Source organism: Aedes aegypti, chromosome 3 (assembly GCF_002204515.2).
Source record: "Aedes aegypti strain LVP_AGWG chromosome 3, AaegL5.0 Primary Assembly, whole genome shotgun sequence".
In the NCBI taxonomy this organism is placed as follows: Eukaryota; Metazoa; Arthropoda; class Insecta; order Diptera; family Culicidae; genus Aedes; species Aedes aegypti.
This window is the reverse complement of record NC_035109.1, coordinates 409,049,449-409,074,526: the sequence shown is the minus strand read 5'-3', so window position 1 is coordinate 409,074,526 and position 25,078 is coordinate 409,049,449. Positions and strand designations below refer to the sequence as shown.

At 37.7% G+C, this 25,078-nt stretch overlaps 1 protein-coding gene across 2 annotated transcripts; it reads right to left on the bottom strand.

The window, feature by feature from the left end:
• Window positions 1-11: 11 nt before the first annotated feature.
• LOC5573233 (phosphotriesterase-related protein) lies at window positions 12-12,946 on the bottom strand. Of its 2 annotated transcripts, none has more exons than XM_021848596.1 (6): window positions 12,828-12,946; window positions 12,505-12,743; window positions 12,188-12,442; window positions 11,686-12,123; window positions 11,399-11,619; window positions 12-476 (listed from the first exon to the last, which is right to left on the bottom strand). In XM_021848596.1, exons 2-6 carry the CDS (start codon window positions 12,521-12,523, stop codon window positions 339-341), a joined length of 1,071 nt encoding a protein of 356 aa, XP_021704288.1. In that variant the 5' UTR covers window positions 12,524-12,743; window positions 12,828-12,946; the 3' UTR covers window positions 12-338. The 2 variants fall into 2 exon arrangements, with proteins under 2 accessions (XP_021704288.1, XP_001654444.1); XM_001654394.2 differs by having other exon boundaries at window positions 12,505-12,727.
• Between the last annotated feature and the right edge of the window lie 12,132 nt (window positions 12,947-25,078).

Genomic DNA, 25,078 nt, shown 5'->3' with positions numbered 1-25,078 from the left:
GAAACGCAAAGTAAGGGTGGTTTTATTAATGTTTATTAAAGCACATTCTATATCCCCCTAGAAGGGAAATTTCTCCAGGATGCCTACCAATTGTTTGACACTTCCATTGTTGAAATAATTGGATATGATTAATGTATTAAACCTACATACATACAAAACATTCTACAGAATATTAAAATCTTAGTCTATTTTATATACGTTTTCAGAAAGTTTACGCTGTCGTACTACATTACTATTCTTCTACACTAGATAGCATTTCTTATGATAAAACAGACCAATATCCGGTTCACTGACACGCAAATAAACGATTATATTGCTGATGATGTCCGTCTGCTTTCTCAAACTTTCATTTCCAACCACTTTGCCGGGTTCTTAATTGTTATGTTGTCGACGGTTTTGATATCGATTCCCCTCAAAGATAAACGCATCAGAATGTTGTTCAGTATATGCGAATAGCCATGTCCACCAAAATGAGTCTGAAAATATATGTCAGAGGAAGGAGAGGGAGAGAGAGTTACATCATTAGTTACACACTTATTTGTCGCAGTTAGAGTTTGTTAGGGCTTATAGTCGATATTTAATCATACGCAATATCCGAACGGTCAATATTGATTCAACTATCCATACCCTGTAGTGGAGCTAGTGAAAGTGTGGGTGTATCTATATCTAAAATAAAGACTGTTTTTTCCGTTACGGGAATGGACTCACTTTGGTCGGTGTCCACACGGTAAATGCAGGGATGTTGTTTACAGTTAACTTATCAATTTGATTCCGCGTGTTATCTAGCGTAAATGATTTACCATTCCGACAACAAAGATAAACAGTGCTACTATAAATTTAGAGTACAAATACCGTCAGCTGTAGGGATTACCCAACAGGAGAAACTATAAAGCGAAGTTTGCTATTTGATACATTACCATGCATTTTTTTGCATATAGGTCTGCTTTGCTTTGAATTTAATATTTTTTTACAGTCTTTGGCGTATACTTTTTTAATATTGGTATTCTCAACAAATTACATGCATAAAAATCATCAATCTTTAGAATTTTTAATCGAAAAACCGTTTTTAGGGTGAAATTGATAATCTATTGTAGTGATGATCGACCCAAATATACGGAATACTGAATCGTAAAATAGGCCATTCCTAATAAAATTTACTAATATTTAACAGAATGTTGAGACAGTTTTTACGGTATGAATAAATTCATACAAGTATCGACAGTGAAATTACAGACAAACAGCTAAAACACTGATAAATTTTTATTGACACCTCATTTGATTATCAATTCAAATTCGTTATGTTGCACATCTCACATTGTCACGATGAGACCCCCCGTTCTACAGTCGATGTAGAAAACGATCATCGCGAAGACCGCACAACGACACTACAAACGATCACAACGATATCCAAAAAATCGGGTGTAAACAAAAAGGAAAAGGATTGAATTGATCTCGCATGTAGAAAGTACAATTGAAATCGTGGCATACAGTTAGTTACTAAATATTCTAAAAAACTAAGTGAATTTATATTTGAACTTAAAAGTTGGATTTCTCTCTGGGCGTAAAAGTTGTTGGCTATAAATAATTAGTTAATTGCCTTATAAATGTTAAATTATACGTGCACAGGTAACAGATCATGCGGTTGAAAATGAATTAGTTTAATTAATTGGATCTTAAACTAGGTGTACGTGTAATTAAACCTAAAGCCCACCATTTGTCACCTAATAACATCGAAGACGAATAAGTCTAGTTGAAACTAATCGTGAGTACGATCGTTTAGCAATTAAAACCATATTATAACCTTAAAACTACTCTATACATACAGCACGATCTTTGAAGTGACGGTAAAACAAGATCGGAAACAGTGATTTGACATTACAAAGGTTCACCAAAAATTGTAAGACCAGGACATATATAGAGAACACGATCATAATACTAAATAAATCTAATTTTAGCTTAAAGCTTACCAAACAACAATAAACCCTGGTTTGCTTCTGAGACATTGGAGAAATCATCCGCACACACATGATTGTTATGTTAAATCACATTTTGGATGGTACACAAATTATGTCACGCTAAATCTCAACTTTTTCGACCCCCTCCCCCCCCCCTTTGTCACACTTTTTGTATGAGTCCTCCGAAAATTGTGTAAGACTTGTCACGCTTGGCTCGAACCTCCCCCACTGTCGATACTTGTATGAATTTATTCATACCGTAAAAACTGTCTCAACATTCTGTTAAATATTAGTAAATTTTATTAAGGCCGCACGGGACGTCATCATAATCACCCTATCCATTTCAAGAAGCAAATCCCAAGAACCACTCCATATATCGATGCAAAAATGTATCACTATGATTCTATATATGTAGTGCACAACCCGATAAATTTTCAGCTTCATCGGTTCACTAAAACTCGAGATTTGCTTCCACAAAGTTTTGATGATTATTGTTAGAGTGAGACGAAAGATAGGGAAAATAACACGGTCTCCCGTGTCCCCTTAAGAATTGCCAATTTTACGGTAATTTTACCCCACCTTGGAGCGTGACGTAATTTGTGCATGACCCCTTTTATTCGTTATGTCGCACATCTTTTTTCGTGTTTGACACTGGCGTGCGACATGACCACTAGATGATGATGATGGTGTGAAATGGGCGATGGATCTGAATAAAATTAGTGCTATGTAAAACGTCTATTTGTCTGTTAACTACCTAATTTGGGGATCTATGTTAGATATCCGCTATTTTTTTATAATAAATCTTCAAGCTGTTTAGTAGAACATCTGTAACAAAATGAAACCCGAATTTAGTTCTATACCATTCAATTTCTACTAGAATTTGTATCCTTTAGCATATACGCGTATTTCAACCACAACTGTAAGGCACACTTTAGGTTCGTCTACTAAACTCGACTTTAGTTTCGTTTACTAAACTCGACTTAAGTGCCGTGTACTAGACTCGACTAAGGACGGTTGAGGTCGAAAACACGCATCTGCCAAAGGACACAAACTCTACTGTAATTAAATGGCATAGGCATAGTACCGTTATGTCACCAGTCACCGTGCGGCCTCCATTCACCGTGCACATATACAGATTCCTACAGAATATTCATGAAAATTATACAAATTATTGTTTTGTTAGCAAAATAATATTATGTATCCGGTAGAAATCAAGACCAACATTTATTTATAATTATTGTTTTCTCGGGCCCCATGCGTCGCAGCTAATATGTGAATAGTGCGCTGTGTTCATAAAAATCGTAAGAATGCAGCGCCACACTAAAAAACTGATTTCAAAATCGCGCGAGTTTAGGCGCGTCGCGAGTCTCACTGGCGCGATCCGGTTTGGTGGCGGTGCGACAATACAAAACTGATGAAATGAAGTAGTTCTTGTCACAATGCTTTTTGAAAAACTTAGTTTATATTGTCAAAATCATGTGAATTCTGTTTAATAATGAAATTTCTTAATACTCTTAGTAGAAATGCCAAACAATCACATTTTTCATTTTAACGTTAAAGTATCAAATTTTCCATAATTTCAACAAGTTTTCGCTGTAGATACAACAAGCAAGATATATTTCATCGTATGAGCAATGAGATTTTATGCACATTATTTGTTTTATTGTATTTCAGTCAAAATCCAAATACACGGTGAATGGACCCTTCTTAATATGTATGGTTCCTATTACCGTGCATTAGTGTAAAAGGCATGAAATTATTGGGTAATTTTAGATTTATTGCTATGTCGTGATTTAACTACTTCATACTCAGTTTTTGGGCGAATATGGAATGGTTTGGACAATACAGTCAAACCCACTATAACGATTTTAATGAAAATTTGATGATTTAGCTATATTTTAAACTTTCCATGGCTTTTATTGTAAATTACGATTTAAATACTCTGAAAAATGATTGCGCACACTACTAGCGACATAGTTGTTCCACCTACAACGTTTCTTCAAGATACAAAATTAAATCATGACGAAAAATATACGCACGGTGAATGGTGCACTAGTGTGCACGGTAAATGGTGTCATAGAACGGTACGAGGCGACCTTAACATGATATTTGTAAACATAATTTTTGAGTAATTTTTTGTCAAGCATTAGGTACTAGTTTTAGATTTTTCCCTGAATTATGGTATAAATGTACGCTTCGTAGTGGTATTCTAGTACGCTTTAGATTATTTGGAAAAGTTATAGAATTTTTTGAAGTGTAGATTTTTCTTAAATGCACGGTGAATGGTAGCTTGACGGTACTTAATTCTGTTTAAATTTACTTACTATTGAAAGACTACTGAAAGAATCTCTTGATTATTCAAGAACCTATACTTCGAAAAATCCATTAAATAATGTCTTAGGGATCCCTGTCTGGAGCATTTTTTGTGTCCCTTGCTCTGGTAAAATACTTTAAAAAATCTTGGTGTGGTTTGTATAGGAATGCTCTGATAATCTTCTACAAACTTAGGTTGAATTTTTCAATAATATTCTTCTTCTTCTGTTTGGTATTACGTCCTCTCTGGGATAGAGCCCACTTCTCAGCTTAGTGTTCAATGAGCACTTCCATAGTTATTAACTGAGAGCTTTCTTTACCATTTTCGTATTCGTATATCGTGTGGCAGGTACGATGATACTCTATGCCCAGGGATATCAAGGAAATTTCTATTAGGAAAGGATCCTGGACCGACCGGGAATTGAATCCAGCCACCTTCAGCATGGCTTTGCTTTGTAGTCGCGGACTCTAATCACTCGGCTAAGGAAGGCCCTCAAGAATTTTTTACAATCTCTAATTTGTTTTTTTTTGTGGAGTTCTGCTACAAATTCAAGGATTTGGAGTCGTATAAGAACCTATATCACTTTTATGTAGGTGAGTTTACTACAAAAATTCCCAGTATTATTTATTCAGGATTCATTCTAAAAAATGTTCATGAAATTCTAAAATAATTCAAGTAAGTGAAATTTCTTTAGAAGGATCTTTGAATGAATTATTTGAACATTTATAGCAGAATCCCACAGAAAGTATCAGGATTCCACAATAAAAAAAAGATATAGCACAGTTATCTGAAGAAAAAAAATAGTTGGCAGAACAATTTAAGAAAATAGTGAAGTAATTTTTGAAAAATTATACATTTGAAGAAATTTTGGTATATTTCGGGAGGAGTTTGCTAGATACTTTCATGAAAAATATTGAAGAATATCATAAAGAAGTTTTTGAGATGCTATGGAGTAAGATTATTGGAAAAAAATAGAGAAATCCCTAAAAATCAAACAAAATTTCATGACATAATTTCTGGAACAGCTGACGAGCTAATTCCTTGTGAATTATGAAGGATTTCCTACATTAATTTTCGGATGGATAAAATTCTGGAAGAATTCTTAGACAAACAATTTCAGAAAGAGAATTTCATTGAGAAATTCCAGGAAGAATCTCAGTTAATAAAATTGGCGAGAACAAGAACGAATACCTGGATAAATTTTTTGACGATTTTTCGAAGTCATATTTGAGGAAATTCCTGGACGAACTCCTCGAGAGCTTCTGTATGGATTTACTGTAAGATAATTTGCTGTTCTGCTAACAAGATCAGGAATACAGGAAACAGTTTTAAGAATCATGACATTTTTTTTGGTAGATTCCTTTCTAAATCTGATGCATGTTGATGATTCGTATGACATTTGGATCAATTTTACCCAGAGCTCACTTCTTTTTACGGCTTCAACTCATTTCTTATATGTATACTGCTTTGATAATATATCTAATATAACAATAATAAAATCAAATCGAATAAATCTAAAAGGATGGATGTTGAAGCATGAGAAAAACGAGAAATATAATTATCAAACATTCTCTTGAATTCATTGCAGTTTAGCACCTTATGTCTCATCCAGTTACATCACTGATGATAATTTAAGTATCATTAATGATCATTTAATCAATTCATATCGAGCTAAACAATTCCTTCTGAATTTTTTGAACAAAATCGTTCCATATTTTCCATTTTTCTCAGAAATGTTCCCAAGTTCAAATTTTTCCTAAAATTTCACAAATATTGCTTCAAAAATCCTCAAATTCCATCAAAATGTTATTCAGGTAAATTTTACTGAAAGTTTTAAAGTCCGTCGGAAACACCAAGAATTCCACCAGAATTTCATTTACTTTAAATGTATAAAAAAAATCATCTTGATTTTTCATTAGAATTTCGTTCCATCATAAATACCTACACTAATATTCCCCGTAATTATTCCTCTACGGAATATCCTTGGAATAAAGAACTTTTCAGAGAAAAACCTAAATGAATTCATAGAAGGTGAGGTAAATCTGTAGATTATAGCTAAGTATATTTAGATTAATATGCAATAACATCAGTTGAATGATTCCTAGAGATTTTTTATATGCATCAATGGTAATTATCTTTGTAGAAATTGCAGGAAAATGTTTTGTATTTATTGAAAAAAGAGAGATTTTCCGATGACTTTCCACACAATAAAAATAAGCTATAGAACATAGAGAAACATTTGGCAATTTTTATAGTGTTATTACTTTATAAATGACTCAGTGTTGACTAGATGATGAAAAAGTACTTAGAATATTATGTACAGTGTTTTACTGAATGGAAATTTATCTGAGGATGGTGAAAAAGTGATTTTTTTAGTTTCAATGAAGTGACATACAAACATGGCTACTGGAAAAACAAACTCAAAGGAAATATATTTCATATATGTGGTGAAGATTATTTCTTGTACATGTAGCGAACTGGACTATCGAAATTCATACATTTTGCCTTATGAAAGATGGAACGATTATCGCAACGCAATACGAACGCTTTATGTATCGTTTTAGCATCACTCCACACCAGGGTGTCGATAGGCGCGGGGTGTACGCACGAGCCTATCGATCGCGAAATCCTTGGTTCGATTCCAGGTTGCCGCAAAAACTATTTTTGTTTTCAAATTTTGGTTTCATAAGGCAAATTTATGAATTTCAACCCGATTCCTTGTGGCGAATTTTCATAAGAGATTCCTATTGTCGAATTCGTTTTTGAACCTAGGTTGGAACTGGCGCAACCCGTTCTGAATCACAGTTTCAACCCCAACCCGATTCAGATTCGACAGAACTACAATTCCCCTGACGTTTGTTTGTTATGTGCTGATCACCGACCCAGTTCCTAAAAACGAAAACGACATATGTTTATCGATAGTCCATTTGCCTGAGTGTATACTTCATGCATTCTCCCGGAATGCGAGTGAGTGTAGGTGTGAGACCCGAAGAGGATTTCCTATAAGTGTTAGTGGAAAGGCTCGAGAACGTGTTGAGTAAAAATATGAGGCCCGAAGGGCCGGCTCGCGTTGTCGAGTTTAATGGCATCTTTCTCTTAAGGTTCTGGATTTACTCAGGTGGCGCAGATCATTTTGGCGTGCCGCTGGTTTTCTCTTTCATTCTTGCACTATTCTTGCGAAGAGAAAATAGTGACGTCACTATTTGCTATGCATAGAGACGGCGGGGGGGGGATGGGGGAGAGAACTTGTGGCGTGCAATAGTGGTCTGCGACGCCAGAACATTCAGAACATTGCTTTTCCCTGCCCTCATACTGCTTACTAAGACCGATCGTCCCTCTCGTCATCCTCTGGGACTTAACCGGGCTAGTGAGGTGTTTGTCACTAGTGCTCAAGCTGGACCGGTGCGCGATTTCTGAGGAGAGGAGTGGCTGAGCAAGATGGTAGGTTGTATGCTCGATTTTGAACAGTGGAGCGCATGGATGACTCATCCATCGGTGGGCTTAGTTCGCTTGGTCTAGAGTTTTAGCTGGACACGCTTTTCAATGTTTACCAAGCGTTCGGGCTTCGCTTAGGTGTCAGAATTATTGGACCGAGTGAATTCGGGTCGCCGGTGGATGGATCAATACAATGCTATGGTTACCGAATGATGGTGATCGATTTCCGTCTTGCTCTTTTTGAATGTTTGTGTAAAAGAATGAGTGCTCGTGCTAGTAGGGGAATTGGGTGTAAAATGCGCCGATGGGGTAAAACCCGCCCTCTAAGGAAGGAAGCGTTTTTAGCTATGAAGAACATTATTATAAGCCTTTTTTATTCATTATCTCATAGACAAACATGTTTCATATCAAATAGTAGAAACAGCCATCCATTTTCTTTTTTCTGGAGTTAATAAATCTATTTTTATAAAATGCTTGCTTATCTGCATTTTTATTATTTGCGGGGTAAAACGCGCCACCTGATATCGGCGTTAGTCATTCGCGCGCACGCATTCGCAATCATGCTTGCAAATACGTTGCATTTGATCAGCTGTTATTGTTCGATTATAGTATACATGCTGATTCGAAAATGTGCATTTGTAAGGTTCAAATTGGTACGTAACTACAGCTTGGCATTACGTTTGCTGGAATTTGAATTCAAACGGCTGTTTTGGTGTTATGAAATAGGTGGGGTCGTTTTGCCCCACGAGTTGATTAAAGTTTAAGTCTTTCAATACGCTTTTTAAGGATAAATTCAACAATTTTTTCGCATGGAATACAAACTATGGGAGTGCACAAGTCGATTCTCGGTGATAGTTTCAAAAGTTTTGTTGTTTATCGGCCTGAAAAATGGCCTAGAAAATAACACAAAATTACAACGAAAACACGGAAAAACGTTTTTTCGAGTTTTTCACGATTTTTGCCAGGAAAACACTTAAAAATATACATAGAGAAGCATTTTAATATATTTTCCATTATCTCTGGTGAAAAACAGCGTCCCAAAGCACGTTGTTCGTTCAAAACAAGGGTGGCGCGTTTTACCCCAACGGCGGAACTCAAGGATTGTGCTGCGTGGTGGAATGGTCCACCGTGGCTCAGTCAACCGAACAGATTCTGGCCTCCCCTAGTCCGCCCAACATTGGAAGACTTCGCTGTAGACGAACTAGAGGAAAAGGTTGTAGCACTACCGATCCAAGTCCAGACGCCCAACCCCATCTTTAGTCTGCGTTCGTCGTATACTGGATTAGTTTCTCTGACGGCGTATATTTTCAGATTTTCCCACAACTGCAAACAACGGAGTCCATCTAATCGGCGAACCGGTTATCTCCTGGCCGCCGAGTATAAGGAAGCTCTCAGTGTTCTAGTTCGTGTATCCCAGCAAGAGTCGTTGAAGGAAGATATTGAAGCCATAGCCGCTAATGGAGAGGTTAAACCTAACTCGAAAGTAAAAACCCTTGCACCGATTCTGGAGGATGGAATCCTGAAGGTCGGGGGTCGTCTACGCAACGCATCAGTCCCCGAAACACGCAAACACCCAATGATCTTGTCTTCACACCACCCTTTCACGAAGATGGTGGTTGTCTACTATCATCAGAAGCTTCTTCACGCTGGCCCGCAACTAATGATCGCCAACTTGCGGGAACAGTTTTGGCCACTGAGAGTACGCAACTTGGCGCGCAAGGTGGTGCAAGATTGCATTAGATGCTACCACTGCAAACCCACGGTCCAGGAGCAACTAATGGGGGATCTCCCCACCGAACGGGTGACTCCCACCTACCCGTTTTTGAAAACCGGCGTTGACCTTTGCGGACCATTATTCTACCGCCATTATGGTCGTAAGTCCCCTCCGGTAAAATCCTACGTCGCCATTTTCGTGTGTCTAGTCACCAAGGCAGTACATATTGAATTGGTGGCGGATCTAACAACGGACGCCTTCATCGCGGCCCTGAAACGGTTCATTGCCCGACGCTCCAAACCGGCCGTTATCGAATGCGACAACGCGAAAAACTTTCAAGGCGCATCCCGTGCGTTGGCCGAGCTTCTAACGCAATTCAAATCGCAGCAGCATCAACATTCCGTCAGTTCCTTTTGTGTAGCAGAAGGAATTGATTTCAAGTTTATACCGCCCCGCTCGCCAAACTTCGGAGGCCTCTGGGAGGCCGCCGTTAAGTCGTTTAAGAAGCACCTAAAAGCGACCATCGGAACTACCGTTCTCTTCAAGGACGATCTTGAAACCCTGCTCGTCCAGATTGAGAGTTGTCTGAACTCCAGGCCACTCACGCAGCTGACCACTGATCCCGAGGACCTGAAGGTACTTACACCGGGTCAGTTTTTTGGTCCATCGTCCTTTGGTTGCTACCGCCGAACCTTCGTATGAACAAGTGCCCCAGAACCGACTTAGTCGCTATCAGTCGACGCAAGAATTTGTTCGACGAATTTGGAAGCGCTGGAGTACGGATTATTTGTCCGGACTGCACCTGCGCACCAAATGGACCCGCCAGCGCGACAATATTTCTGTTGGAACCCTAGTACTCCTGAAGGATGAAAAATTACCACCCCTCCGGTGGTGCCTCGGTCGTGTGACACGACTCTACCATGGTGACGACGGGAACGTCCGCGTCGTCTCAGTGAAGACAAAAGACGGAGAATTCAACCGTTCAATAAGCAAGGTCTGCGTTCTTCCCGTTCAACAGTCAGCGACCGCTAAAGATGATGAAGTTCTCGCCAACATGTAACGTTGCTCAATCCCAACAGCGTTTAGGCGCTTTTTTGTCTATACCGTACGTTTGTCAACCGTAAACTAATGCTTTCTTTCGTTTCATGCTGCGCAACTGCGCCCCTTCGTCGAGATTCACCGCTCGGCTGTGTGGTCATACGATCACATTGGACATTGTTGTCGAATCCAGAAAACGACATCAATAAACTGGCCCCCAAATCCCATAGTCCACAAGCGAACACTCACCAGGACCACAGAACGGAATCCCGGATAACTTCAGGTTCGAAGGTTCAACGATGTTGAAGGTTGTTATTAATCGATCGAAATCAAACCCAGTGCATTAGTATAGATTAGTAGAGTTGACCCCCCCGTTCAAATTTGAATTTGTAGTAGATAAGAAGTATTGAAAACCATACACTTTTCAACGGAGGCCGGCTATGTTAAGAATAAGAATAATTATGAAACACCCTAATGTATAACATTTAACACCATTGCATATCGCTCTTATCACCTATCCGTCTGATAGTGTGAGCGAAACCAATCAATAGGATCTCTTTTGTATTCTCAATCGGGTCCTGAGCGTATTGTATAACTTGTATAGAATAGCCAGTACAGTTAGTCGAATAAAAACCATCACACGAAGAACAGTGTTTCTCATCGCTAACCAAACCCAACTTTCCAATTCCGATACCGAGCCAATCTAGTTCACATTTCCTACACCATCAAATCCGACATTCAATGCCATTTTACGATAAGGTGGAAGTGCATCGAAACCAAGCCTCGAATTTTCCAGAGCACAGATCAAGAAAATCAGACAACGGATTGTGCTGCAAATTTGATCGATAGGTCGCTCGCTGGTGGTGATCATTAGATTTGTGCTCTGGAAAATTCGAGGTTTGGCTTCTATGCTTCTTCGCCTTAAAAGCTTACTATACTCACCAGTCGATGCTTTGTATGGATATCATGCGACATCAGGACACGATCCTCATATCCTTCTTGCAGCATCATCTCGATGCTTTGTATACGCTGCTCGTCAGAAGGCATATAGCCGGTATTGTTCAGTTGGTAGTAAGAACATTCTGTGCCGAAAAGGTCAAATTGGCAATATGTTCCCAGCTTGGCGAACTCCAAAAGGTCACCATGATCCAGTATGGTACGATCTGTAATTGTCGAATATAGAAACCATGTGATCAATGCATAAATACATCAACACCCTCATCCTTTACCTAAATGCGACATAACACACTTGTCTGCTTTGCCACCGGCTTCCAAGTACAAGCGCACTATCTCAGCCGGTGCATCTTTATCTCGACCAGGGTGGAAAGTTACCGGACAGTTCAGCACACATTGAGTTTCCGCTGTGGCTTGAATCGCTTTCTTTTCGAACGACGTTATTGGCCATGAGCTGCCAACCTCACCTATCATGCCGCATTTGATCATGGTTGTTTCATTAGCGGCTGTGTCAACTTGTGTTCCGAACAAAATTTCCTTTGTATAGAGATCGCCCATCTCCTCTATGGTCATGTGGGTTACCGAATCTGGCTGTACCGCCTGGACATAATGTCCAGTTCCAGCAACGATGTGCACGCTGCATGCTTCCGAAATATTGTACAGAAGCTTCAAATTGCGGTTGATTCCATGTGAAGTATTCTCGACGATCGCACCTGTAAAGAATCCCTTGAAGCATGTGACATCCCTGTGTTTCACCAACCCATTCAAAAACCTTACCTCCACCACATGCTTTGTACTGCATCACATCTTTCAGCACAGCATCATGTGTTTCATCGTCCTCGAAATTGACATTATACGCAGAACTATAAGGATACTGGCGAATGTATCCTACATTTTGCAACGTGATCTTCTTATTCACGTACACATCCAGTCCCGGTGGAGGTGCAACGTAAAAGTGGTGGAAATCCAACGACAAATGTTCATGCGTCAATGTGAATCCAAGTGTCTCTGGATGATCAATGGGACCACGTACTGAAAATGGTTAATTGCATTGATAACATAAATTTTCTAAAACATGTAAATTCTATGCAAACCTGTCATAACCTTCGCCATGCTCAGCTGATCAATCTAATCCGATCAATTAAAATAACCACTTTACATCCAACGCACCGAGTAGGATTATAATTACAAGCGCACTGTCGAACGGTCAGTTACAGAATATTTGTGTAGTTTGGTTCCTCTTCTTTATACACGAAAATTTTATCAACAATTTTAAGCTTGACTCTGTTATTAACACCGACCAGATTTCAAGGGATTCTGTAAACAAGAAAATCTCCACCACAATCATGTGCTTATCATATCACTGCAAATGATAACCGAAGAGAAGAGCACTGTTCTAAATATAAACCACACATACCTGTTGTGTAGCTGCTGTTTCAATGATAACACATATCATAAAGAAAACGTACGAAACGGGCTTCAAACCAAACCAATTCGAACGGGTTCTTTGTTATTGTCGGCTCAGACGGAATCAATCGAAAGCGTGACCGACTTTCGTTGCGTTCTTTATCAATTGGATTCAATTTGGCTTGCGTTGACCCCCCTAGTAGGCATCCGCCTATCTATTAGACGCCATTTAAATGTTGCGCTTAGAATACGATGTTTAATTGAAGATGTATCAATCATATGATCTTACTCCAATGTTGAGGTACATGTACTGGTCTCAAAGCTATAATTGTCCTTCTATGATCACTTCTACAATGGAGCTATATCTAAACGTGTTTGTGTGAAAATGCACGTACACGATCTAGTGCTAGCAGTGAGACCCAAAAACAAGCGATGAAGCGTCTCCACCAAAATAAAGATTAGAAACACTAATGCGATCACATGTTATGCTATCTATCGTATGGATAGTATGCGCGGTTTGAACATTGTTAAAACTGATGCCACACTAACCAGGCTCCGTTTTTATGTTGTGTGGGAGTTTGAGTTTGATTTACAGACACATGTCTTCATTCTTCAACATTTCGATGCTTATAAATACCATACTATGGCATTGCTGTGACTTTACAGCCCAACGAATGTACGTTTGCAGAGGACTGCTTGCCTTTCCTGCGTTCACAGTCGATTTGGATCTCCAGATTTGTGCTCTTGAAAATTTGAGATGTGGCTTCGATTCATCTTCACCTTAATTGACTTTAATTTTTGAAATCTCGAAAAAAATGTGTTTCGAAATATTGTATCTTTGCGCATTTGTTCTTCTAGTGACAAGGAATAAATGCAACGAAGGCACCCAAATTATGTGTCACAATGATTGTCTACACCTTAGCATCTTAGGATTTGATGATTTTTCCGTCGTTAAAAAAGGTGACAATTAATGCTGAACATTGGCTGGTGTTAAGTGTCAATGTCTGAGCTCAGCGACAGTTGAACAATAATTTGAAGAATTATATATCCAACATCCAACGGAACATTCAATGTTGAACATCAAACTGTATAAAATATTACCTGAAAATATTTTTCAGTAAGGTTCAACTATGCTTTATAGGTCATAATGGAGAATCTATGACAAAAGGTAGAAAGGCAGAAGGTCGAAAGGACAAAAGGTCGAAAGACAAAAGGTCGAACAACAAAAAAAGTGGGACAATAGGTTGAAAATCTATTTTCTAAGAAGGAAAAAATTCCCACCAAGCACATCATTTTCGATCTTTTGTCCATTCGACCTTTTGGTCCTTTCGACCTTTTGGTCCTTTCAACGTTTTGTCTTTCGACCTTTTGTCCATAATCCGACATATGCATACAGTAGCGTAGCTAGGGGGTGCGGTCCGTACCGGGCCCCTGGTTGTTGGGGGTTCCGAAATCATGGTGAAAATTTCTCATAGCAGTATGAGTTGACTTTTTAACAAACTGAAATGTATACAGGCAAGAAAAATGAGGTCTTGAGGGTACTTAAAATGATAGTGTTTAAGTGGCCCTATAGCTTCCAGTATATTGATAAAGGTAGCGATTATTCCAACGTCTAAAGTCAGGAAATGGTTTGGAAACATTTTATTATGAGCCATATTCTAAACCAAGCCGAAAAAAATAGTTGTACAAAATATTTCATACATTCTCGAAAAGTGATGAAACGCGAAAAAAGGCGTCTATTTTTTTATTCATGCGAAAATTATGCGAATTCGCTTAAATTTTTTTTTGGAATGTAATGAAACTTGATGTAAATTCTTGAAGTTCCAGAAATAACTACGCAAGTATACCATAAATTCATAGATTCTTCGTAGCAAATCTTCAGGAATTCTCTAAAACTTTCTTCAGAAACACATACAAAGACTCCTCCAGTGATCCCTTTAGAAATATCATAAGCATAGATAACCGTACAATTCGTAGTTGCTACTCCGTGATTGGCCAGAACAATCGAAGTTACACAGGGTGAATGGGGCTTGGGATTAGCTTACCATTCTTCAATGTGCACAAATCGAGAGTTCAAATTTAAAAGTCAATAACGGCGCCGGCCATGTCCTTAGGTCATCGGGGGAAGGAAAGGAATGTTAGTGTGACTACCGTTGTTACTAGAGACCGAGATCACCTCTGCATCTCCACAGTTGACATGGAAAGGATATTGGGTTAGTGGGATAAGGTAGAGATCTGGGAGTCACCACTGTTTGGTGTTGCGATCCATTCCACAATCACGCCTAATCGGATTCGCGATATAATCGCATTGTACGCCGAACAAGTGTTCATCACTCACCCCCGCAAGAGCAAGCGATGCCATCAATAGGATAGCGTCCATTTATTACGTAACGCTAAAATTGAAAATTTATGACCCTCCCCTCCTTAACGCTTTTTGTATGACATTTTTTAAATTTTTGTATGAGCCGTAACGCTTGAGCCTACTCCCCCTCCCCCTATAGCGTTACGTAATTTGTGCACGGCGCCTAGATCAAATACTAGTAACGATCCGCGGCGCTTTTTCATTTCACTATGCGAACGTCGCACGACATGTTCGATCCTACCCTCATCGCCCGCCCCGCAGGAGCAAGCGTCAAGGTCGAAGGATCAAACACAACTCTGAATACAAAATATAAAGTTGAATCCCAAAAAGAGGAATTCCGGAAAAAAAATCAAAATATCTTAGATGAAATTCATATAAGCATTCCTACAGGATCCCCTGAAAAAATTCTGTAAGAAGTTCTTTGAGATGTTCCTGAAAGAATTCTTCTCGGTTTTCCTATAACAATTTCTAAATATTTTCTAGAGCTTTCTGTTTCAATGTTATCATCTGAATCGGCGGCGGCACACAGATCTACCACCGAGCCAAAACCACTTCAACCGCCACGAGAGCTTCCCGCTCATCACCACACCGGTTGGATGATGCTGCGCTGGCCACACATTGCACTAGGAGGAACCAACCACTGACTTGTTACGGAAGATGCCCGTGCTTGATGGGTATGTTGTGGCATTTTTGCGCCGTTGTCTTCGGTTTGCCGGTGGTGGCCAATGACCATCGAATCCCTCCAGGGATTCCTTTAGAAATTGTTATAAAATGATACCTCAAATAATTATCTCATGGATTCGTTTTGATATTCTTTAAATGATGTCTCAAGATGTGCTAAGTCCTCTTCAAAATTTTCACCAGAAAATCTTTTGGAAGTCCAATAATGGAATAACAGCGATCGTAAAATTATCATAGAATTTCGTAGAAACATTCTTTCAAAAATGTTTGTATTGATTCCTTTAGTTGCTTCTCTGAGATACTTTGAAAATATTCCTACAGAAGTTATACCAGGAAAATTAACAAAGGTTTATTCTATGATTGAAGCTCACATGGCAATTTTTCAGATATACTTCCAGTCGTTTTCAGAACCAATCCTTCAACTTCCCAGGAATTGCTCCATAATTTCTTCCATGCATTAATTATTCCACAAAATTTATTTGGAATGCTTCCACGATTTTCACAATTAGTTCAACTGAGTTTTCTTCTTAAATTTATCTGATTTAAATTTATTTCGAGTTCTTTAAAAGATTTTGTGAATTATTTTTGAAGTAAATTCTCCAATTTAATAATTCATTTAGGGTTTAAAACTCCAAAATGCTAGGAATTATTCCTATAATTTTTCCAAGAGTCCCACTTGAGATTGTATGAGGGTTTTGTCTAGAAAATCTTTCAGGCAATTTTTTGGTAAATTCTCCAATAACTATTTTCAGAGATCCGGAGACTTCTGTCTTGAAGGAATTTGTCGTTTATTTCACCAGTGATATCTTTAGGATTTCGTTTCGAACTATCGATTTGTTTTTCAGAAATTCCCACCAATTATTTTTGTAAAATTTCCTTAGCACCTCCTTGAACAAATTCCTAGAGAAATCCTTTAAGAATGAGTACTCTTCTTCGAGGACTTCTTTGTGAAATTTTCATAGGATATCATTAGAAAAAAATCTAAGGGTATCATTTAAAAAAATCTGGTTGAATTCTTCAAGATTTCTGCAACGAATTGCTGGGGGAATTGCTTCGGAATGTTTGTAAACAAATCGCTCAATGTTTTATAGCCTGAAAATAAAGAATAAAATAATAAGTTAATTAGTCCACAGTCTGGGAAGATTCTCTTCCTATAGGTACGAACAAATATAAGGTACAAAAATCACGAAGTATAATTGGGATAGGTAGACATAACAAATGCAATTTTCTAATCTATATCTGAAAGGAAACTTTAAGCAAATACCTGAATAACATTCTGCTGTAATTTATGAAGAAAAACAATGAATACATGTAGTAATTTTTACGTAAAGTCACGAGGAATTTCTGTAGAAAAATTAAAAACTTTGAGAGATGTCTTGTCGGATTCTCTGAGAAGTCCTTATTGAAACGAGGAACTACTTTTCAGTCTCCTTTTGGTTTCGCTTTTCAGGCTTGAAGTCTCTGTAGTTCTTATGCTTGTACACTTAGTCATTATCAGCCCAGAAGTCGTATCGGCATATCATTCTTCATTAATTGACGTTTTGATTACATGAGCATGATTGACCGCCCGCAAATGCTACTCCGTTATTGCAAGAACAGCTGTACTTACACAGGGAACCAACAGACAATACTCGGGATCAGTAGCATCCTCAATGAGTAAGTGCTCTCACTTATTATTAAGTCGAGTCTAGTACACGACACTGAAGACGGCCTTACAGTTGAGGTCGAAATACGCGTATCTGTCAAAGGATACAAACTCTAGTGGAATTAAATGGTATAGCACTAAATTCGGTTTTTTCATTTACTTACATTGATAAAAGTTAAAAAAGAAATATTTCGCTACAAAACTATCTCACATGTCCGAATTAGAAACAGCAGTCGCAAAAAGCCCTAACTTAGGCAATTCAGCTGTTTTCTAATAATTAATTTTTAAATATTTGACACTAAACCAAACATAATTCCCTTTAGATGTCAAATTGTTACTGTTTGAGCCTGAAATTAAGACGATTTCTCAATCAAATGAAACCATTTTATTTTAGGATAAGAATCAAACATTTAAAAAAGGCTCCGTCCAAATGTTACGTAACGCTAGAAGGAGGGAGGGGGCACGACACATATAAATATTGATTTTTTTTTTTTCAAAAAGTGTAACCTACCTTGATGACTGTCTTGATCAAGAAATATTTTTTCTTTGATCGCAGTACGCAGTTGAGAAGATGTCATTCAAAGTGGAGCTCGCTGAAGAAAATTTCTTGATAATTTCTTTTATTTTCTTGAGTGAAACAACATACTTACATAGCTTTACGTAATTTGAGGAGATTGACAACAATTTTACTTCATGATTTTCGTAGGAATTAAAGGGTTGATTTAAGCATGTAAAAAAATCCGGATTTTAAATGGAGTTGCAACGGATTAAAGGTGCTCCGCGCAACAATCTTATTTCAAACAGTGCTCCGCCAGCGAAAAGGCTGAAACCCCCTGTTATAAACGATACATATATAATTTCAAATGAATGCGCCTAACCGGATTCGCGATATTTTTTGTTAAAAGCATTGAACGCTGAACCAAGTGTTCGTCGCACGCCCTACAGGAGCAAGCGACAAGATCAAAGGATCAAACACTACTAACGCGATCCGATCTATTCCACCGATGTACGCGAACGACGCGCGACATGTTTGATCCTGCCCTCAACGCCAGCCCCCACAGGAGCAAGCGTCAAGGTCGAAGGATCAAACAGCACTCTCATTAATTGACATTTTGATTACTAAATAAAAAAATTTAAAACGTCCTTAACAAAATATGAACTTTGAGTTAACTAAAACTTAAAGTTCATTATTTTCAATGAAAGAAAAATCCTAATATTTTTGTAGGGTCCCCAGACCTCGCACCGGGCCCTGAAAACCCTAGCTACGCCACTGTATACATAGTATCCTTACCCAGCCTTAATGCAATCAAAAACCAAGAAGAATACACCTGTTATTTAGATAAGACAATGAGTTATGCTCTTTCTTTCAGTAAAGTTCATATAATGTCGTGTAGATCAGAAGTTAGGTCACGTTAAATTAAGTTAAGCTAAGTGGCTATTAAAGTTGCTCCACAGATATAAATCAATATGGGATTAAACAGAGATCTTATAAAATAAAGTTGTATTCACGCAGAACAAATTTTACCTACGTGAACCATAAATTTATACAGTATCGCAATCAATTATAATAAGTATGGCTAAACATATTGTTTCCGTTATGTCAACCATATTTCTAGAAGCGTTGATTCATAACTTAGGGGCATTGAAAACCATACCACAGTTATTATTAGTCAAATGGAAAAAGTCGGCGACGAAACTAAAAGAAGCATCGTCATCGCCGCTCAACCAGCTTCGGATGACGATTTTGATTGTCAGCCATCATAACAGGGTTGGAAGACAAGATCTACACTGAACCAATAAATATCATAGAAAGTATTAAAAACCTCACATACCCTTGCAAAAATTGAAATTCGATACATGTTATGTGTATCCATTGATATTCAGTTAAAAAACACATAAAACACATTAAGATATTTCATACCATTCATTTACCAACACTGTGGATTGTAGATGAACAAAAGTCATGTATGTAATCCGATGAATGTTATGTGATTTGCCGATGTGAAAATTCTGTCTTATTTTTGTTGGTACTTTCGTGATAGCGGAGTTTGGCTCTCAAGATATAATTGTGGTGGATTAAAGTAAGTTTTAATTTAATGCGACATATATTGGAATTTTAGAATAGTTAGCAAATATATGAAAGAAGGGTAAGTTGAATAATTATTAATTGAATACAAATAAAAGTTCATTAATTTCAGATTTTAATTTACAGGAGACATCACTTTGATTGGAAGTTGCAAATGACGAAACAAGTACAGAAGGAACAGAATACTCAGAACGTACGAAGGTGTTTAAAATCGTATAGGATGTGATTTTCCAAGTTATACCAATTAAAGTGGTTGGCTATCCAACGTGCTTAATCCATCACTTGTTCACAAATTATGATGTATAACATGAAAACACTATACTTTCGATTAAAACCTAGGTCAAACTCAATTAATTGTAATAGAACCTTTAGGACAACGCAGATAATTTATCAAATAAACAGTATTTCAATTATAATTATATTGTTTTCTTAATTCTACTAAACATCTGAAATTAAATCATCACAAACTTATTATACTATCATGTAGAAATCACTAAAAATACTAATATTTATTATCTGAATTTCACATAACATTCATCAGCAAAATCCAATGGTTTTTATTTTGAGTTTGCATGAAATGTATGTGTTTTATCAGATGAATCTAATCAAAATGGAATCGCACAAGTTTATGTGATAAATTGATGAGCGTTATGTGAAAAGCTATATGGAAAAAAAAACTATATGTGTTTTCAGATAAATCTTACATGATTACTCGGTTCAGTGTATGACAATGTTCATTCAGTACCACACATCCTCCCTCTTCTCATGAAAAAAAAAAGTTTTAAGTGATGAGTTTTCCGTTTTTGTCATCACCAAAGCTTTTAGGAATTCAGGATATATCTTTCACATCGCTAAGAACTTCCCCGATGTATACTGTCTCATATCTCAACTGTTCACTTGTACATGCGACTTGGGAACATTTTTCCGCTGTAGGTTGGTGAACTTATTGATCGGTTGAATGTAGTTCCATTCATTAGAAACGGCAAGCTAATTCTATGCAATGACATCTCTAAGACAAACTAATTTTGGACAAAATATTGCTATTAATAAACTGACACATACATGTTGAACAGAGTAGCATCAGCGTTTGACTCTCATCTTTTTGTACATACAAACCACCGTACTTTCACGGAAATACTCACTCGAAGACTTGTTTGGCTGTTGTTACTTATTTTGATATAACATACCTTGATCTACTAAGTTACTAGACATCATTGGGCTTACATATATTATTCTATAGATACATTTTCGACCGCCAGTCGCGCATGCATGTGAGCATCACTTTTATTAGGAACCAATTTGTGACCGCTAGTCGCGATAGCAAGTGTACACCACCATTGCTTAGAGCAAATATACGACCACTAGTCGAGCTTACAACATCAATAATACTTGATAGGAACAAGTATACGACCACCAGTCGAGTTAACAACATTAATAGCAGTTACTAAGAACAAGTATGCGACCACCAGTCGCGGTAGCAAGTGTACACCACCATTGCTTAGAACAAATATACGACCACCAGTCGAGCTTACAACATTAATAGCAGTTACTAAGAACAAGTATGCGACCACCAGTCGCGGTATCAAGTGTACACCACCATTGCTTAGAACAAATAAACGTCCACCAGTCGAGCTTACAACATCAATAATACTTGCTATGAACAAGTATACGACCACCAGTCGAGTTAACAACATTAATAGCATTTACTAAGAACAAGTATGCGACCACCAGTCGCGGTAGCAAGTGTACACCACAATGGAACAAGTATACGACCACCAGTCGAGTTAACAACATCAATAGCACTTCATAGGAACAACCATGCGACCACCAGTCGCGGAGGCAAGTGTACACTACCATTGCTTAGAACAAATATGCGACCACCAGTCGCGCTAGCAATATCAATAACATTGATTGATAGGAACAAGTTTGCGACCAACAGTCGTGTTAAGGACATATTTTGCAACAATTTGTCGCGTTAGACATTACTTTTATATTGCAACCACCAGTCGCTCTTAGGGACATTTTTTATTGCAAACTCCAATCGCGGCAAGAATATTTATTTTTATTGCAACCACCTGTCACGGTAAGTCACGTTTTTTTTGCATTGAAAACACCAGTTGTGTTAAGGACAATTTTTCTATTGCAACTACCAGTCGCGTTAAGGACATTTTTTTGCATTCATACATGTTTTTTAACATGGCATTTATTTAGAAATAATAATGAATTGAGCAGATTTGAATAGTTTGGATCTCACCGGTTTAAAAATCGTAGGTAAATCCAATCGTAAGCAAATTTACAAGAACAACGGCTCAAATTAAGACCAAATCCCTTGAATTAGGATTTTATGTAGTGCCAACATAAAAAAATCGATTAATTGGAACGAAAAATCTACTTTTGGAACATCAATTCAAAATCGCCCATGGCTTGGAAAATTTGGACACACTAACATTCATTTTTCACTCTATCTTACTTGATTAAAACTATTTTATTTTCATTTGAAAGCAGGAGAGATAAAATATAGAAATGTGCGTATTATCACAGAAGAAACGATAAAATGATCACCTAAAAAACAAAGCGAAATTTTCTTATTGTTTATATAGAAATTTGCAGAGTTGATAAATGTTACGGGCGTTTTTTTTTTTGTACGATTGATATAACTAAATGATAAGTTATACAAATTGATTAACATTCAAGAAAACCACTAATAGAACTTTAACACTTCACTTCTCTTTTGCATTATTATACAAATTATACTTATTATACATATTATTATACATTTTGCACGGATATGTTCAACTGACTTCTGCAAAAAAATAGTTAAGTTCCTAACGTTATTCTTCTTCCGTTCAACTTATGCAGAAAATAGGTCCTTGATAAAAGCAGAATGCGCACTTCATAACTTAGATGAATCAGCTCGAAATAACATAATCTGAATAACATAAATTGAATCGGATAAAACAGATGAAACAATTTCTCTTTTTTTTACATTCAAGTATTTTCATCGAAGTAATCTGTTTGAATTCAAAAGCAAAACAAAATATTCACTTCAAAGCCTGCATCGCGCAACTCAAATAGCTGAGGTGATGCTGGTGTTCAATAAGAACAACAACAAGCACAGAGAGAAACATTGCTGCTTCAACGAGTAGTGAAGCGGCTAATACATATTCATGTCATATTTCCTCTTCAATCAGTTTTCTCTTGTTCATAGAAAATACCACATTGCTGTTTACTTACAGATATATGCCTTTTTTATCAGATTCAAACTTTACTCCACAATCACTCTGAACACATATTTTCACACGCGGTTTAAGAAGCACCCGACATAAACACATTTCCTAGTGGACACTCCCGCTTGTTAACGAATCCAGGCTCTCCAGGAACACGAAATATTATTTAAAATTCTGGCAGGTTCGCCAAATGTGAAGCTCAGAATCGATGTTGGCAAGCGGAAGCCCCACGAAAAAACCTTTCATTCCATTCTGACGTTAGTATAGGAGTGAGGCGTCAAAGTTGTGCCATGCCTACTAGATCGTTTGATGTTCGATCCGCTGCTGCATTTTCGGATATCTTTCAACAGGCTTTTGATTGTCAGCCATCATAACAGGGTTGGAAGACAAGATCTATGACAATGTTCATTCAGTACCACACAATATACTGCTTCGCGACTTAAAATGGGTGAACCAACGTGCGAAGTTCGATTTTTGACCAACTTCGCCGCGTCGCGAGTCACTTCGCTATAGTGCGCATCTATGCCCTCCACCTTGTGCATTATGCGCACTATTGAGAATCGAGTTGCGACGCGGCAAAGTTGGTCAAAAATCAAACTTCGCACGTTGGTTAACCCATTTTCCAACGCGAAGCAGTATATATAGTAAACGCCTTCTTCTTGTGAGTAAGGGTAGCTAGCGGGATGAAGAAAAATTTACTCGTTGACGATTTTGGATTGAAGTTAGTCGTGCATTCTTTCGTCGATGAAGAGACGACGACCTGCCAGAGTTATTATACTGGATGACGATGTCTTCTTTTATTTCGTCATCGCACTGTGACGAATCTGACGATTGCCTGCCCTTCTTTTCCGAGCGTTCTTCCTCTGTGCGTAATTACCCATTCTGTTTTTTTTACCACCGTTTGCACAAATCTGTGTAACTACAGCCTCCTTTGCACAGAAAATGTGCTGCTGCTGCATGAGAAGATGCCAATTTTGTACGTTCGGCATTTCCGTTAGCTCTCACGCTCGCGCTCCACAAAATGACTTCCATTCGGTGGGACAGGCGTGATGTGCGTATGTATGTGGGACGGGTGGAATATGTGCGTGTGCGTTCTCGTTGGGTGGATGGATGGATACGGATGGGCAAAGCATGACGCGCAAACGAAAGCGTAGTGAATGAATCTAAAAATTTTCGTTCTATAATTTATGTCGCATCATTCAATAATAATTTCAATTTTTTTATTTAATATTTTTTTCAATACTTTAAACTTTGTTCGTTTTGCACTAGTCTAAAATAAGCGAGAATTTTTTTCTGGTTTTTCACGATTTTTTTTTTCAGAAAAACAAAACAGTGGGTATTTTGGAACGGGACAGACGAGTAGATTCTGGAAATCGATGTTACTTTTATGTTCTATAATAAGAGGAGAATGCTACGGTTAAGCTAGGTTCATGCTTTTTGAGCTAAATTATATAGATCAAAAATTAAGAGTGTTTTTGGAACGGGACCGACGAGTGGATGACGGCAATCGATGTTCAACACCTTTTCGGAATACAAGATGGCGATTTCCGGTATGTGGTATCCTTTCTTCCTCAACGTTACAGTTTTGGTATGGGGAATTAACAGTGACTCAAACTCATATTCGCATAGAACACTGTTTTCAAATTGGTAAAAACTACTTAATGATATATTGACTTCGATTTTTTTTTTATCAATAGGTCACAGTTGTCATCTATTGTTTGGTAATCATAAACTGTTTCCATTTATTTTCATCATTTGAATAATTGAAAAGTATTGAATGAGTATCGTAAACTGACCTAATCCCATATTCGTGCACTGATCGGAATTTGATAAACAATCAAACTTCTGAGATTAAAACCGAGAGCCACCTTTTGCACAAAAGGTTGAATTTTTGAGCAATTTTGTTGTTTTCTTGAAATAATATCAACAATCACGGGATATACAAGATAATATTTGAAAAATATTTTTCATTAGCTAAAAAACCTTGGCTATGTAAGCATTGTTCAAATTCTTTAGAAGTCATGGAAAGTTGTTAGAAAATTTCAGCGACTTCGGACAAGTAGAAATAGAGCCCCAAACGTGGGCAGTTTATATAGTAAAACGGCATTTGATTACCTTTTGTCACTGACTGTATACCATTTTATTGCACTAGAGTTTATACAAAAACGTCTCTGGTTTGTATCTTTGACAAAAAAGAAGACGGTTTTACCATTTAGCTCGAAATACGCGTATCTGTCAAAAGATTCAAGCTCTAGTGTAG

Coding starts and splice junctions, on each gene's coding strand:
- LOC5573233 (XM_021848596.1), bottom strand. Junction 12,124..12,187: donor GTACAAAGCATGTGGTGGAG/GTAAGGTTTTTG, acceptor GATTCTTTACAG/GTGCGATCGTCGAGAATACT. Junction 477..11,398: donor TCCATACAAAGCATCGACTG/GTGAGTATAGTA, acceptor ATATATTTTCAG/ACTCATTTTGGTGGACATGG.